The sequence below is a fragment of the Scyliorhinus canicula genome, chromosome 6 (genome assembly GCF_902713615.1).
Source record: "Scyliorhinus canicula chromosome 6, sScyCan1.1, whole genome shotgun sequence".
Taxonomy (NCBI): domain Eukaryota; kingdom Metazoa; phylum Chordata; class Chondrichthyes; order Carcharhiniformes; family Scyliorhinidae; genus Scyliorhinus; species Scyliorhinus canicula.
In genome coordinates, this window is record NC_052151.1 from 40,047,763 (window position 1) to 40,065,906 (window position 18,144).

Here is an 18,144-nt window from a genome sequence, read left to right on the forward strand (position 1 = left end):
GAAGGAAGGTAGAATCAGATGTAAAGGTTTTACAGTTAAATAAAGGTAATTACAGGCGCATGAGGGAGGAACTGACGAAAATCGACTGGAAGCAGAGCCTAGTGGGAAAGACAGTAGAACAGCAATGGCAGGAGTTTCTGGGAGTAATTGAGGACACAGTGCAGAGGTTCATCCCAAAGAAAAGAGAGGTTATCAGAGGGAGGATTAGGCAGCCATGGCTGACAAAGGAAGTCAGGGAATGCATCAAGGCAAAAGAGAGAGCCTATAATGTGGCAAAGAGTAGTGGGAAGTCAGAAGATTGGGAAGGCTACAAAAACAAACAGAGGATAACAAAGAGAGAAATAAGGAAGGAGAGGATCAAATATGAAGATAGGCTAGCCAGTAACATTAGGAATGATAGTAAAAGTTTCTTTAAATACATTAAAAACAAACGGGAGGCAAAAGTAGACATTGGGCCGCTCCAAAATGACGCTGGTAATCTAGTGATGGGAGACAAGGAAATAGCTGAGGAACTTAATAAGTACTTTGCATCAGTCTTCACAGTAGAAGACATGAGTAATATCCCAACAATTCAGGAAAGTCAGGGGGCAGAGTTGAATATGGTTGCCATCACAAAGGAGAAAGTGCTAGAGAAACTAAAAGGTCTGAAAATTGATAAATCTCCGGGCCCAGATGGGCTACATCCGAGAGTTCTAAAGGAGATAGCTGAAGAAATAGTGGAGGCGTTAGTTATGATCTTTCAAAAGTCACTGGAATCAGGGAAAGTCCCAGAGGATTGGAAAATCGCTGTTGTAACCCCCCTGTTCAAGAAAAAAGATGGAAAATTATAGGCCAATTAGCCTAACCTCGGTTGTTGGCGAAATTCTAGAATCCATCGTTAAGGATGAGATTTCTAAATTCTTGGAAGTGCAGGGTCGGATTAGGACAAGTCAGCATGGATTTAGTAAGGGGAGGTCGTGCCTGACAAACCTGTTAGAGTTCTTTGAAGAGGTAACAAATAGGTTAGACCAAGGAGAGCCAATGGATGTTATCTATCTTGACTTCCAAAAGGCCTTTGACAAGGTGCCTCACGGGAGACTGCTGAGTAAAATAAGGGCCCATGGTATTCGAGGCAAGGTACTAACATGGATTGACGATTGGCTGTCAGAAAGAAGGCAGAGAGTTGGGATAAAAGGTTCTTTTTCAGAATGGCAACCGGTGACAAGTGGTGTCCCGCAGGGTTCAGTGTTGGGGCCATAGCTGTTCACTTTATATATTAACAATCTAGATGACGGGACTGGGGGCATTCTGGCCAAGTTTGCCGATGATACAAAGATAGGTGGAGGGGCAGGTAGTATTGAGGAGGTGGGGAGGCTGCAGAAAGATTTAGACAGTTTAGGAGAATGGTCCAAGAAGTGGCTGATGAAATTCAACGTGGGCAAGTGCGAGGTCTTGCACTTTGGAAAAAAGAATAGAGGCATGGACTATTTTCTAAACGGTGACAAAATTCATAATGCTAAAGTGCAAAGGGACTTGGGAGTCCTAGTCCAGGATTCTCTAAAGGTAAACTTGCAGGTTGAGTCCGTAATTAAGAAAGCAAATGTAATGTTGTCATTTATCTCAAGAGGCTTGGAATATAAAAGCAGGGATGTACTTCTGAGGCTTTATAAAGCACTAGTTAGGCCCCATTTAGAATACTGTGAGCAATTTTGGGCCCCACACCTCAGGAAGGACATACTAGCACTGGAGCGGGTCCAGCGGAGATTCACACGGATGATCCCAGGAATGGTAGGCCTAACATACGATGAAAGTCTGAGGATCGTGGGATTATATTCATTGGAGTTTAGGAGGTTGAGGGGAGATCTAATAGAAACTTACAAGATAATGAATGGCTTGGATAGGATGGACGTAGGGAAGTTGTTTCCATTAGCAGGGGAGACTAGGACGCGGGGGCACAGCCTTAGAATAAAAGGGAGTCACTTTAGAACAGAGATGAGGAGAAATTTCTTCAGCCAGAGAGTGGTAGGTCTGTGGAATTCATTGCCACAGAGGGCGGTGGAGGCCGGGACGTTGAGTGTCTTTAAGACAGAAATTGATAAATTCTTGATTTCTCGAGGAATTAAGGGCTATGGGGAGAGAGCGGGTAAATGGAGTTGAAGTCAACCATGATTGAATGGTGGAGTGGACTCGATGGGCCGAATGGCCTTACTTCCGCTCCTATGTCTTATGGTCTTATTATGGAGTCCATCAGCTGTTGCCTAGTCGCCCTTGCGTTCCCATCTCTAAGCACCCTATAAGCTATTATTTTCATCCTTATTACTGCCTTCAGTGCGTCCCACAACATGGAAGATAAGACCTCCCCATTCTCGTTGCTGGTTACATACCCATCGATGGCTTGTAACATCGTTTTGCAGAATGCCTAGTCTGCGAGGAGGGCTGGTTTGGGTGGGGGGGGGGGGGCTGTTGGGCCTGGTCCTTCTCCAATCTCACATCCACATAGTGTGGGCAGAGATTACTATTGTGGTGTATTCTGCCCCTTACACTCTTGGAAGCACCGGCTTACCAACTACAAAGTCGTCGATACGGGTATATACTCTCTCTTTCCCCCCCCCCCCCAAATGATGAGTTGATGGGAGTCTAAGGCAGGGATCTCCACCATGGTTTTCTTAGGGGTGTATATATATTTACAAGCACCACCGTTGCCCCTTCCAGGACACTGCTAACCATTACACAAGGTCCCCCTGGGTCTGTCACCATGTGTATTGCTGTGCAGGTCATCCCTTCGCTAAACAGTATGGCCACTCCCCTCATATAAAAGCACGTGTGGTATATCTGTCCTATCCAGCTGTTCCTTATCGTCAGTCAGTCCTTCTCCCTCAGTGCGTCTCTTGAAGGAAGGCTCACAGGATCTTTAGATGGGCGAAGACTCTGGAACTTTTCACCGCGCCATTGAGCCCTCTGGCATTACAGGTGACCATCCTGATTTGGGGGGGGGGGGGGGGGGGGGGGGGTTCCGTCCCCTTCTCCTGTGGGAGTCAGCCATACTTACCACGTGAATGCACCCCTGCATTCTGGGGTTCCCCTTTGTGAGCCATCCAGAATGGCCGCTGTTGACTTCTTTGTTGCAGCTGTCCTCATATGAATAAAGAATACAGCAGAGGAACAGGCCCTCCGAGCCTGTACCGGTCATGATGCCCATCTTGGCCTGTTGTGACCAGCATTCTGCCCTTCTCTTCCGTGTCCTCCTTGCCCAGTTCAGCATCCTCTCTTTGTCCTGAAACCCATGTAACTTGGCTATTATCGCCCGCATTGGTTCTCCTGATTTGAGTGTCCGCTGGAGCAACCTGTGGGCTCAGACCAACTCTGAGAGTTTGGTGAAGCCCTCCCCCTCCGACCAACTTCCCAAGCATTCTCGTGACATACGGTTGGGTTTCTGCCTTCTGCGTCCTCAGATGGCCCAACAATTCTCAGGTTATGGAGGCGAAACCAGTTTTCCTGATAATCAGCCTTCCCCTTGAGCTCTCCCTGGGTTGTCGCAAACCTTGTCACCTCAGCGTTGAGCAAGGCAATGCGGTCACTCTGATCAGTGGCCGCTTTCTCCAGGTTCCGCACTGTTACTTCCCGGGTCTCCAGTCTCCTCTCCGTTTCGTCCAATCTCTCCATAATGGGGGCCAGAGTGATCTCCTTTATAGGATCCTTGTGATTCTGGGGCTCTGCTGAAAGAAGCTCCATAAACTGCCCCATTGATGGCTGGGCCGGCATTTGCTTTAGTGATTCTGCTTGGTAGGTCGTGTTTCGCTCCACCTCACTCCGTGTCTCCCCGCTCAGAGGTTGGGCACCTCCTCTCCTGATGTTTACTATTTTTCTGGCCCCGTTTGGCTGCCGATTAGAATGGACTTCTCCACCCAGGTTTGGCCTGAGCCAACCCCCGTTCTGACCTGGGACCTTTGACCCGGCTGTAGGACACTATCTTTGTGGCCTTGTTTTTGCCACCCCCTCTCCCCAGTTGTTTGTTCCAGCAGTTTCCATCACCCCCCCTCCCCACTATTTCCTCCTTCCCCCCCCCCCCCCCCCCCCCCCTCCTTTCCACCCTTCCTAATCTTTCATGCCCTCGTGGCCCCGATGCGCAACCCCCCTTCCTTCCCTCTATCAGCTTCAAACAGGTCTTGGAACAAGTTGGTAAATGGCCACCATGTCTTTTGGAAGCCCTCTTCCCACCCTCAGATGGTGAATTTGATTTTCTTCAATTGGAGGAATTCCGACAGGTTGGCCAGCCAGTCTGCAGCTTTGGGTGGCGTTGTTAATTCTTCGGAGAGTGATTAGGGAGACAGAGGCTGGGGGTCGCCCCCCCCTCCCCATAAATAGTTCTGGCTGGTATGATACCCCCGAAGACTGCGACTTTCGGGCTTGGCTCCACCCTCATTTCTACAACTTCAGACATTGCTTTGAAGAACGCTGTCCAGTGTCTGACCAGTCTGGGGCATACCCAGAAAATGTGGGTGAGGTTGGCAGGGCCTCCCTGGTACCGTTCACATCTGTTCTCCACCTCAGAGAAGAACCTGTTCTTTCTGGTTAGGTGTGCTCTGTGCACCACTTTCAGTTGCATGAGGCAATGTGATGCGCATATGGAGGTGGGGTTGGTCCTGTTCAATGCTTCGCTCCAGAGTACCCAACCTATTTCAATCCCTAGTTCCCCCCCCCACACCATTTCTCCAGTGTCACATCCAGCGGGGAGCGTGCCCCTTCTAACAGTTGTCTGTACAGATCCCAAGAGTCTGTCCCCTCTCTAGCTTGGAGGGCTCCAAACTATCAGGAGCGTCACGATCACTTCCATGCCGCTTTGGAGTCCGAGATGTAGAGGAGCAGGTCATCTGTACAGAATGAGACTCTGTGCTCTCGGTCTCCTCTTTGGATCCCTTCCAGTTTTTCACTTGAGGGCGATCGCCAACTGCTCAATTGCCAGGGCGAATAGAAGTGGGGACAGCAAGCATCCCTGCCTTGTGCCTCTGTGCAATTGGAAGTATTCAGATCTGGTACCTCAATGAGGAACTTCCACTCGACTTGTATGAAAGGTCTTTTCTGCGTTCAAGGAGATGATCACCTCTGTGTTCTCTCCCCGGTTGAGTCATTATCACGTTCAGCAGGCGCCTGACGTTGTCCATTAGTTGTCTACTCTTGACAAAGACCACCTCTGGTACGCAGTTCTCCAGTCGCATGGCCAGGATTTTTACGAGTATTTTCGTATCCACACTGAGCAGCGGATTGGTCTGTAGAATCCACATTCGGTTGGGCCTTTGTCTTTCTTGGGTATCAGTGATACAGTGGCTTGTGCTAGTGTTGGAGGCAAAGAGCCCCTCACTAGTGAGTCTGCAAATATTTCCTGCAGGTTGGAGGCCAGTGCTGCCGCAACTTGTTTGTGGATGTCTGCCAGGAACTCATCTAGTCCCGGCGCCTTCCCCACCTGCATTGAGCTGATGCTCTCCATTACATTTCCCAGTTCTAGTGGTGCTCCCAGCCCCCCTTCTCCTCTCTTTCCCCACGACTGGCATTTCCAGTCCATCGCAAAACTATTTCATCCCAGAGTATCAGGGGTTTCGGAGATGCACAGCCCTCGATAGAAAGCCTTGAATGCTTCATGACCTTTTTTGGTTCGGCTGCCAGTCTGCCTTTGCTATCCTTCATCTGCACTATTTCCCTCGTAGCTGCCTGCTTTCCCAGCTGGTGAGCCACCAGGCGGCTGGCTTTTCCTTTGGAGGGTTTAGGGACCCTCCAAAGTGGTTGCTTGTGGTGCCATTTTGATTGTTGTAGCCATCCTAGAGCTCTTCCCCACCTCTTGTCCGGTTGTTCCCCCTGTGGCTTTCGTAAAAGGTCCTAATGTCTGGTGGAGTTGGTGCACTGCTTTCTTCGTGGATAGATGGTTAAAGTCCATTTGTAGCTTCTTCCTCTCTGCCAGAAGCCTACAGTGGGGGACTCCGAGTACCAGCTGTCTACTCCACTATGGAGATGACCATTTGTTGCCTAGTTGCCTTCTCTTTCCTTTCTCTGCGCACCTTGTAGGTGATAATTTCTCCTCTCCTCACAGCCTTCAGCGCCTCCCAGTATGTGGCGGGTGACCTTCTCATTCGGTTGCTACTTTTGCACTCATTTACAGCCTGTGATATTTTCTGGGAGAATACCCAAATTGGCCTTGTGGGGGTGGGGGGCTGGTGTTAGTGGAACCTGTCTAACCTCCATGGGGGCATTGGGCATGGCCCATCTCCAACCTCACATCCATGTAGTGTGGAGTGTGGCCAGAGATTACGATCGCGGAGTATTCCGCTCTTATTATCCCTGGAAGCACATGATTTCCCCACCACAAAGAAGTTGATACGGGTGTAAACCAGGGCATTTGTGAAAAAAATGAAAACTCCATCTCTCCCAGATGCATGAACTTCCAATGGTCCACTGCTCCCATCTGCTTCATAAAAGCCCCTAGTTCTCTCGCCATGTTTTGGGGTTTGACCTGTCCGTCAGCAGGTCCTGTGTACAGTTAAATTCCCCTCCCACGATTAGTCTGTGGGAGCATGTCAAGGATTTTTGCCATGGTCTTCTTTATAAATCCAGTGTCGTCACAGTTGGACATGTACACGTTCACCAGAATCACCGGTGCCCTGTCCAGGACACCGCTGACCATAGCGTACTGTTCCCCTGGGTCTGTAACTGTCCTTGCTGCGGTAAATGTCGTCCTCTTACCAAGCAGTATGGCTACCCTCCTTCCCCAGTTCTCGTTCCGTAGGATGAATGCATGTTTTTCCCACCCAGCCCTTTCTTACATGCAGCAAATCTTTCTCCCTCAGTTCAGCTTTCATACTTCTCAGGTGGGCGAAGACGCTGGATCTTTTCACTGGGCCATTAAGTTCCCTGATGCTCCAGGTGACTATAGTGGGGCGATTTTTGTCCCACCCCCACCTCCTTTGGGATCAACCATATTTACCTTGTGGATGCGTCCCTGCACTCTGGGGTTTCCCTTTGTTAGGGGGCCATCCAAAATGGCCTTGGTCACCATACTCAAGAGGCCAGACCCCTGCGCTCAAGAATTTCTTTTTTAGGGACCCTCCAAAGTGGTTGCTTGCGGTGCCATTTTGATTGTTGTAGTTATCCTAGAGCTCTTCCCCACCTCTTCCATTAGCTAGCTATCTGTAAACAAGTAGTTCTCTACATCTGCTGGCAGAACACTTCAGTTGCAAATCAATGATGATCTCACTTTTACAGCACCTTAATCACCACTCTAGCAGACATAGTGTTTGTATGCATCTTAACCTAGGTTTTAATATTACTGCAAAAAATATATAAAATATGCCATCCTCTTGAGGGTGCACTGCTGAGGATCCCCTGCAAATCATTGCCATGACCTTTCACTCTCACACCAGCAGTTTCGCTGCAAAAGCCATGTTTAACCTTGTTGAATGGGGCATAAACTAGACTGCATACTAACTTCATAATTACTGGTAAAAAAAATTTGTTGGCCCTGAAAAGCTACTATATTTGTGGAATGTCATTTTTTCCATTATTTTTTTAAAATCCTACGTTTGTGAAAAAAAAATTAATCTTTATTTCAGATATTACCTTTAATCAAAACCCATTTATAGAATCAAAGAATTAACAATGCAGAAAGAGGCCATTCGGCGCATTGAGACTGCACCGGCCCTTGGAAAGAGCACCCTACCCAAGCCCACACCTCCACTCTATCCACCTAACTCAGGAACCCCACCCAACCTTTTTGGACACTAAGAGCAATTTAGCATGGCCAATACACCTAACCTGCACATCTTTGGACTGTGGAAAGAAACCGGTGCACCTGGAGGAAACCCACGCAGACATGGAGAGGATGTGCAGACTCCACACAGATAGTGACCCAAGCCGGGAATCGAACCTGGGACCGTGGAACTGTGAAGCAACAGTGCTAACTACTGTACTACCGTGCTGCCCATATTTATTTCAGTCACTGAAATTTGAAGGGATTCAGTATGTTTTGCTTCCCAGTTTGCTGTTTGAGAGAAGTTAAATTTGACTGACTGCTTACCATGTTTGCTGCTATCACTGCTACTGCAAGCCTCATGGTGGCACAGTGGTTAGCACTGCTGCCTCATGATCAGAGTTCAATTCCAACCTTGGGTGATAGTATGGAGTTTGCACATTCTCCCAGAGTCTGCGTGAGTTTTCTCTGGGTGCTCCGCTTTCGTCCCACATTCCAACGGTCATGGACTCCCTATAGCGCAGAAGGAGGCTTATTGGATCTGCACCGACCCATTGAAAGAACACCCTACTTGGCCCACACCCCCAACCTATCCCCGTAACTCAGCAACTCCATCTAACCTTTTGGAAACTGAGGGGCAATCTAGCATGGCCAATCAACCTAGCCTGCACATCTTCGGACTGTGGGAGGAACCGGATTGGGTTTCCTCTGGGTACTCCGGTACCCAGAGGAAACCCACACAGGCACAGGGAGAAAGTGCAAACTCCACACAGTTAGTTACCCAAGGCAGGAATCAAACCTGGAACCCTGGTGCTGTGATACAGAAGTACTAACCACTATGCCACCATGTCACCCCAATGTGCAGATTAGGTGGATTGGCCATGCTAAATTGCCCCTTAGTGTCCAAAGATGTGGAGGATGGGTAAAGGGATTATTGAGATAGGGCGGGGGAGTGGACTTGGGTAGAGTGCTTTTTCAGAGGGTTGGTGCAGACTTGTTGGGCCGAATCGCCTCCTTCTGCACTGTAGGCATTCCATAATTTGGTACCAGATTTAAACTGCCATCAGAAAGGAGACATCCGCAACACAAGAGATTGCTAGATATGTGTAGGCAGCTTTCTTAGAGGCTAATGGCAGGTGATGTTGTTTCACTGGTGACTGCAAAATCTAGGCCATTAACTCTGCTTGCAGACGCCAGACAATGTTACAAATTGATGATTCCAGTCTTAAGAGCCCTGCCCATCTATTGCTGCCACAGGACTAATTTCCCAAACCATTGATGCTTCCCTCTGTCCAAACTTTGGGCCTCATCAGCTCAGTTTATGCCCCCTGAAAAAAAAAATCACAACTTTTGACCTTGCCTGGCCAACTCTGCTCGCAAAAAATCTCTGGCCAATATTAAAATTAATCAATTTCTTCTAAATATTCAGGCTTTGTATGGACTCTGCTGCATTTTTTATCCACGTCTATTGCACGACAAAGCATAACCTCCTGTTTCTTTGTCTAGTACATTCTTTAAACACTTAAGCAGCAAAATTCATCATATACACAAAAATAGATTTCCCAAAACTAAGGCTATACTTTACTGACCTGCTTCCACCAATGTAAGGCAATTTCAACCAGGAACCCAGCTCTGTGTTGATGTTTGTTTAGCACCAGTGAAGGTTCCCACATTCAGGTTCACAACATTCTGAGCAGATATGAGTGAGTCAAAGTTAAAGTCTAACCCATCTGCATCCATGAGTTCATTGCGAATGATGGATTCCACATCACAGTCTAAACTTCCATTAAACATATCCAAGTCCAGATCACTGGGGAACTTGTCTTGACCCATAGAAGGAAGAATCATACTACCTGGATATACGGGAGGGCCGGAGAGTGTATCGGACAATCCTATTTGCATAGATTGATTGGCAGATGATTGAAGTTGATGCTTACTGGAGATTCTGTTCGAGTCTGTTGGTAAAGCTACACGATTCATGGAGTTTGACAAGGCACTATCGCCACTAAGAGCGGAACTCTGAGGTGGAGACTGGCGATGTAGCGGATTATGGTTTGCCAGATTGGATTGGGCAGGGAAGGATGACATCATTGGATCATTATGAAGCATCAGGTTTCTATGTGAATTTTGTAAAGACACTGCAGAACTTGCCTGAGACATCAGAGGATCTGTCTGAGTCATCATGACATCACTGTGGCTTAGAGAATCAGATGCAAGAAGATCTTGCAAAGTATGGCTGCCAAAACGAGAAATGGAAGAAAAAGTAGCTTGCTTATTCTCTTGAATAGTTTGCATGGGAGTCTGTCGTAAAGCATTCAAAGCAGGTGGTCCAAATATGGAATTGCTGAAACTATTTGGGGAACCTAACCCAGAGCTCTTTGACCCATAAGTAAAACTTGAGCTCCTTTGCATGAGGCTCCCAGGTGATGACTGCTGAGCAGGAGTTAAGCTAATATTATCCAATAAGTCATCCATCAGATGTTCTGTCAATCCATCATTCAAATTCATGGTTCCAGCCATGTCAGTCAACCTAGGCAGTTCAACAGTACATGGTTTACTTGCAGTGGGGGAAACGCTGGATGGACTAGAGTACAGCATGGGAGACAATGGAGCAGCATCGTCATCTTGAACATTATCAACTTCAGGATTGGCTATGATAGGAGAAAGCCGGCCACTCAAAGTGCTGGCATTTGAGTTTGTACGTGAACGAAAGTCTGTCCATGCATCAAACTCATCGCTACTGCGGGATGTTGGGCTACCAGGCCATTTTGTGTGTTGTGATGGGCTTTCAGCATTAGCTTCTTGTGCAGCTTGCAGAGTTGCCTTTTTTTTTGCTGCTCTTCCCCTGCTTTTTGCATATTTATTGTTATTGTCCATGGAAACAGCACGCCTTCGTGGAGACTTTCCACCTTTTCCACCATCTGGATTGATCATCCACCAAGAACTTTTGCCTGTACCTTCATTCTGTACCCTGATAAATCTGCTGTGCAGTGAAAGGTTGTGGCGGATTGAATTCTGAAAAGGAAAAATAAAAAATATCACTCTCACAACAGCAAACCAGAAGTACAATGAAAACATATTTTAAAGAAAAACGTACAACTTTGTTGTGCAAAACCAAAGAAACAAATCATGCGTTAAACTTTCCAAATTTAAATAAATAGTTATTTTTTCCGGGGGCGGGAGAGAGGCGCAGCCGGTGTGCAGCTTGGGCTTCAGGTAGGTGCTCAAGTGTTTTATTTTTACCTGCATTTAAGTTGGGCGGTTGCTAAAACTGAGACACTACACTTGTAGTGTCCCCCCCACCCTTCCACCTCCTCTAACCTAAGGGGGGGGGGGGGGGGGGGGGGGGGGAAGAGAGAAAGAGTGAATATCAGGTAAGCTCTTTCTTTCCTTTCTTTTATCTGCAAGTTATAGCTTCAGATTTTCGGCGGGAGCAGTGGCCAGGGGTCTGTTGGGAAGGTAAGTTTACCTCTTTAAAAACTTACCTTGAAGAGTGACATCACAGCAAAGCAGTGGCCTGATCGGCTGGTAAGAAAAGTGCTCTAATTAGCAGTAGCTTGGAGAAATTCAACTCTTCATGTGTTGGTAAGTATTGTGATTGGTAAGTAAAATCCTTACTCCTTTCACTTATTCATTATTTGATATTATATTTTTAATCAGTTAAGGCAAAGTGTAAAAATGGCAGGAGATCCCAGACCAGTGTTATGCTCCTCGTGCTCAATGTGGGAGTTCAGGGACGCGGCCGATGCCCCTGACTCCTTCATGTGCGGGAAGTGTGCCCAGCTGCAGCTCCTTTTAGACCGCATGACGGCTCTGGAGCTGCGGATGGACTCACTTTGGAGCATCCATGATGCTGAGGAGGTCGTGGATAGCACGTTCAATGAGTTGGTCACACCGCAGATTAGGATCGATGAGGGGGACAGGGAATGGGTGACCAAAAGGCAGAGAAAGAGCAGGAAGGCAGTACAGGTGTCTCCTGCAGTCATCTCCCTCCAAAACAGGTATACCGTTTTGGATGCTGTTGGAGGAGATGTCTCACCAGGGGAAGGCAGTAGTAGCCAGGCTCATGGCACCGTGGCTGGCTCTGTTGCACAGAAGGGCGGGAAAAAGACTGGCAGGGCTATAGTCATAGGGGATTCAATCATAAGGGGAGTAGACAGGCGTTTCTGTGGTCGAAAACGAGACTCCTGAATGGTATGTTGCCTCCTGGGTGCACGGGACAGGGATGTCTCAGATCGGCTGCAGGACATACTGAAGGGTGAATAGCCAGTTGTCGTGGTGCATATAGGCACCAACGATATCGGTAAAAAAACAGGATGAGGTCCTACAATCAGAATTTAGGGAGTTAGGAGATAAGTTAAAAAGTAGGACCTCAAAGGTAGTAATCTCAGGATAGCTACCAGTGCCACGAGACAGTCAGTCAGAGTAGAAATTCAAGAATAGTCAGAATGAATACGTGGCTCGAGAGATGGTGCAGGAGGGAGGGGTTCAGATTTTTGGGACATTGGGACTGGTTCTGGGGGCGGTGGGACCATTACAAATCGGATGGTCTACACCTGGGCAGGACTGGAACCAATGTCCTAGGGGGTGCTTTTGCTAACACTGTTGGGGAGGTTTTAAACTAATGTGGCAGGGGGATGGGAACCAGATAAGGAAGTTAGAGGTCAAAGAGGCAGCAACTAAAGCCAGTAAGGTACTAGATAATAAACTCAATGTGACCAAGGGGAAGAGTAGACAGGGAAGAGATGATGAACACAAAGGGACAGTGGTCTGAGGTGCATTTGTTTGAATGTGAGAAGTGTAGCAGGTAAGACAGATGAATTTAGGGCTTGGATTAATACCTGGGAATATGATGTTATTGGTATTACTGAGACTTGGTTGAGGGAACGGCAAGACTGCCAACTAAATATCCCAGGGTATAGATGCTTCAGGAGGGATAGAGAGGGAGGGAGGTAAAATGGGTGGAGGAGTTGCATTACTGGTCAGACATGATATCACAGCTGTGATGAAGGAGGGCACGATGGAGGATTCGAGCACTGAGGCAATATGGGTAGATCTAAGAAATAGGAAGGGTGCAGTAACATTGTTGGGACTTTACTACAGGCCTCCCAAAAGCGAGCGTTAAGTAGAGGTACAAATACGTAGACAGGTTATAGAAAAATGTAGGAGCAATAGGGTGGTCGTGATGGGAGATTTTAACTTCCCCAACATTGAATGGGACTCATGTAGTGTTGGAGGCATAGATGGAGCAGAATTTGTAAGGAACATCCATAAGAGTTTTTTAGAGCAGTATGTAAATAGTCCAACTCGGGAAGGGGCCATACTGGACCTGGTATTGGGGAATGATCCTGGCTAGGTGGTTGAAGTTTCAGTCGGTGATTACTTTGGGAATAGAGATCACAATTCCATAAGTTTTAGAATACTCATGGACAAAGACGAGAGTGGTTCTAAAGGAAGAGTGCTAAATTGGGGAAAAGCCAAGTATACCAAAATTCGGCAGGAGCTAGGGAATGTGGATTGGGAGCAGCTGTTTAAGGGTAAATCCACATTTGAAATGTGGGAGTCTTTTAAGGAAAGGTTGATTAGAGTGCAGGACAAACATGTCCTTGTGAAAACGAGGGATAGAAATGGCAAGATTAGGGAACCATGGATGACGGGTGGAATTGTGAGACTAGCTAAGATGAAAGAGGAAGCATACAGAATATCTCGGTGACTTAAAACTGATGCGAGGAGGAAAGTTTAAGGGAGATGTGCATGGAAAGTTTTTTTACGCAGAGGGTGGTGGATTCCTGGAACGCTTTGCCAGCGGAGGTGGTAGAGGCAGGCACGACAGCATCATTTAAGATGCATCTAGACAGATATATGAACGGGCGGGGAACAGAGGGAAGTAGATCCTTGGAAAATAGGCGCCAGCTTTAGATAAAGGATCTGGATCGGTGCAGGTTGGGAGGGCCGAAGGGCCTGTTCCCGTGCTGTAAGTTTCTTTGTTCTTTTTGTTCATAAGACAGGTTAAGCGGTCACTTAGAATGGCATGGATTGACCGGGGATAGTCAAGCATGGTGTGGTTTTGATAGTGTCTGACTGAAATCTGAGGAAGTAAAAAGGTTGATGGATGCTGTCTGCATAGATTTTAGTAAGGTATTTGACAAAGTCCCACATGGCAGACTAATCAGATAAGTGAAATCCCACAGGATACAGGAGAAGGTAAGGATTTGCATCCAAAACTGGCTCAGTGACAGGATACAAAGGGTAACAGCCGATGAATGCTTTTGTGAATGGAAAATAGTTTCCAGTGGCATTCCACAGGGGCCTTACTGTTTGTTGTGTATATTAATGATTTGGAGAAGGTGGGTGGCATGACCAGGAATTTTGCAGATGACACAAAAATTGGCTGTGCAGTTGGTAGCGCAAATGATAGCTGTTGTCCCCAGAATTCGATCAATGATTAGGTTGAGTATGTGGAAAATGTCAAATGAAATTGAATCCAGAAAAGTGTGAGCTATGTATATGGGACAAAGCAAGGGAATATTTAATCGACAGGAGGATATTGAGGGGGGTAGAGGAAGTGAGAGGCCTTGGCATGCATGTTCATAGGTCCCTGAAAGTGGCAGAAAAGGTAAATAAGGTGGTGAAGAAGCATTTGAAATGTTTATTGGATGAGGTATTGAATATCAAAGCAGGGACGTAATGCTGGAACTCTGGTATAAAACTCTGGTTAGGCCACAATTGGAATTTTGTGTACAGTTCTGGTCATCACATTACACGAAGGACATAATTGCTCTGGAGAAAAAGAGTGCAGAGAAGATTTACAAGACTATTGCCAGTGCTTGAAAATTGCAGCTAGGAAGAAAGATTGGATAAGCTAGGGCTGTTTTCCTTGGAACAGAAGAGGCAGAGGGGTGACTTAATTGAGGTGTACAAAATTATGATGGGCCTTGATTGGATAGAAAGGAAAGGAAAGTCCTGTTTCCCCTAGCTAAGGGGTCAATTACCAAGGGGCATAGGTTTTAGAGGGGACATGAGAAAAATATTTTCACCCAGAGGGTAGTGGGTGTCTGGAATTCACTATCTGAATTGGTGGTTGACGTGGAAACGCTCAACTCATTTAAACGGTACCTGGATTTGCACACAAAGTGCTGTAACCTGCTGGATTCAATCCGTAGCGGACCAGGTGCTGAAAATGGGATTAAAAGGAGCAACTGGGTTTTTTTTGGGCCTCTTTGTTTTGGCTGGCGCAGACACAATGCGCTGAATGGCCTCTTTCTGTGCAGTATTTTTTCTATGGTTCTAAAGTGGTCTAATTTTAAAAATATTTCTTTACAATTTTCAGATAAAAACATTATACAAAAGAACCAACCGGAGTTACACAACAAACACAAAATCAGATTAACAAGAAAGCGCACCCATCAAGTTAACCCCAAAAACAAAACTAAACCCCTTAACAACAGACAGCAACTAGCTCTTTAAAAAAAGGAAATGGCTGCCATCTTAGGTAGAACCTTTCTTGTCCTTAGCCAAATGTAACGCAAGAGGTCACCCAACCAATCTGAGGCATTAAGCGGAGCAGGAGACCTCCACCCAAGCAGAAATTTTTTGTCTGCTAATAATACCGTATTTGGGCCTAGACCGATCCAGAATTTAAATCACCACCCAAAACAAGCTGATGCAAATCCAAATCAGGGATGGAGGCCAGCAGCTTATTCATAAAATCCGTCTCAAAGACACATAGAAAATAGGAGCAGGAGTCCATTTGGCTGTTCAAGCCTGCTCCGCCATTCATTATGATCATGGCTGATCATCCAACTCAATAGCCTAATACCACTTTCCCTTTCATTCATATCCTTCCCTTCGCCCCAAGTTTTATATATTTTATTAAATAAATTTAGAGTACCCAATTTTTTTTCCCAATTAAGGGGCAATTTAGCATGGCCAATTCACCTAACCTGCATATCTTTGGGTTGTGAAACCCACGCACGCAGGCACAGGGAGAATGTGCTAACTCCACACGGGCAGAGACCCAGGGCCGGGATTCGAACCCGGGTCCACAGAGCCGCAGTCCTAGTATTAACCACTGCGCCACCGTGCAGCCCTACCAAGTGTTATGTCCAACTGCTTCTTGAAAACATAGAATGTTTTGGCCTCAACTACTTCCTATGGTAACGAATTCCACAGCCTCACCACTCTCCGGGTGAAGAAATGTCTCCTCGACTCTGTCCTAAATGGTTTACCTGTATCCTCAGACTGTGACCCCTGGTTCTGGATACAACCACCATTGGGAACATCCAACCTGTAGTTACCCCTGTCCAGTCCTGTTAGAATTCTATAGGTATCATCCCGGTTTGGATCATAGATATTAATCAGAACCACCGAGGTACCTGCCAAGGTGCCACAGACAATAACATGTCTATTATTAGAGTCAGCCAAGATCTTAGCAGCAGAAAACTAAACCTTTTGATTAATATTGCCACACCCCGGGCCTGACCATTAAAGTCTGAATGAAAACCTTGTCCCACCCATTCCTTCCACAACCTTGTCTGATCTCTGACCTGCAAGAGGATCTCTTGCAGAAACACACATTGAAATTTATTAATAAATAATAATAATATTAATAATAATCACTTATTGGCACAAGTAGGCTTCAATGAAGTTACTATGAAAAGCCCCTAGTCGTCACATTCCAGCGCCTGTTCAGGGAGACCAGTACGGGAATTGAACCCGCGCTGCTGACCCTGTTCTGCAATACAAGCCAGCTGTTTAGCCCATTGTGCTAAACCAGCCCCTGGTCTAGAAACCTTACTGACAACTGTAAAAATTAGCATTTCTCTCTTGACACAAAAGTTGTGTGTTTCAAGATGCTCCAATGTGTCTTCTAAATTGTTTAGGTGCTCCTGTTCAGCCCTGCTGGTAATTAAGATATCTTCCAAATAACATTTAACGCCATTAAGGCCACTAAGGATTTGGTCCAGAGGCTTTTGGAATAGGACTGATGTTATTCCAAATGGTGGGTGCCTGTACCTGAACAGTCTTTTATAGAATTGTGAGAAGAGGTTGAGGCTCAGTTGCTACCTTCATCTAGGAGGTACACTTAGGACAAATCTATCTTACTGTATTTTTGTCCACCAACAATGCAACAAATAGATCCTCTATTAATAGTAAGGAATACTGGTGGGCAGACAACATGGGGCCAATCATATTAAAGTCACCACAAATTCTTATTGAGCCATCCGACTTGATAACCGGAACAATTGAGATTGCCCAATTGCTTGTTGTCACAGACTCGATCACTCTAACTTTGGTAAGCTTTGGTTTAATTGCATATTCTTGCTTTTAAGCAGTTAAGGATGCCGTCAGCTTTTTATCTTAAGCCAGTCATTTCTCATAAATGTTTCCAAATAACTTTTCATACTTTCGGATGGCATGGTAGTCCAGTGGTTAGCACGGTCGGTTCACAGCTCCAGGGTCCCGGGATTGATTCCTGGCTTGGTCTGTGTAGAGTGTGCACGTTCTCCTCGTCTCTGTGTGGGTTTCCTCCAGGTGCTCCGGTTTCCCCCCTCAGTCCAAAGATGAGCAAGTTAGGTGGATTGACCATGATAATTTGCCCTCAGTGTCCAAAGGGGCGGGGACGGATCACTGCCAGCCTCCCAGATGGTCTCAATCTCTGCAGTTTGCCTATCACCGCAACCGATCCACAGCAGATGACATCTCCCTGGCTCTCTAATCAACATTCAAATACCTCGACAACAAGGATACCTATGTAAGACTGCTGTTCATCGACTACAGGTCCACTTTTAACACCATTATCCTGACAAGACTAATAACCAAACTCTGCAATCTTGGACTTGACACTCCCTGTGCAGCTGGATCCTTGACTTCCTCGCCATCAGACCACCATCAGTCAGGATAGGCAGCAGCACCTTGTCTTGTTCTGCATTACAAGTCAGCTGTTTGGCCCACTGTGCTAAACCAGCCCCTTGGTAAACTCTTAAATACCCCCAACATTTTGACTAGGCCATTTACGCCCCTGACATTCCAGGTGTCCAAATTCCAGTCCGTCACTCCTGCCCAGGTAAAAATGTTTTTCCTCAAATCCCCCTTAAACCTCTTGCCCCTCACTGTGAACTTGTGTCCCCTCGTAACTGATCCTTCAACTAAGAACAACTAAGGCGTAGCATGGTAGCACAGTGGCCAGCATTGTGCCCTCAAAGAACTGTAGCCACCTGGGGTGGCCACTGCCCAACACAAGATGGAAGATTACAAAGAATGCAGGGAAAATGGACATGTTGCAAAAGCAAGCAGCTTGCAAAGCGATTGTGTATTCTGACTGCTGCAGAAACCAGACAGCACTGTGAAAAAAAACAAGTTAGCATACTAATGAGGCGATACCCGGTGATTCCCAGGCACAATGGAAACAAGTTAACTCAAATTGCTAC

General features: G+C 46.5%; 1 protein-coding gene across 2 annotated transcripts in view; it reads right to left on the reverse strand.

Annotated features, from left to right (window-relative positions):
• foxo3b (forkhead box O3b) overlaps nucleotides 1-18,144 on the reverse strand; it is a 146,319-nt gene that overhangs the window by 11,652 nt on the left and 116,523 nt on the right. For both annotated transcript variants that reach the window (XM_038799211.1, XM_038799212.1), the window contains exon 2: nucleotides 9,304-10,729. In XM_038799211.1, coding sequence (XP_038655139.1) covers nucleotides 9,329-10,729 — 1,401 coding nt within the window. In that variant the 3' untranslated portion in view covers nucleotides 9,304-9,328. The remainder of the gene's footprint in view (nucleotides 1-9,303; nucleotides 10,730-18,144) is intronic.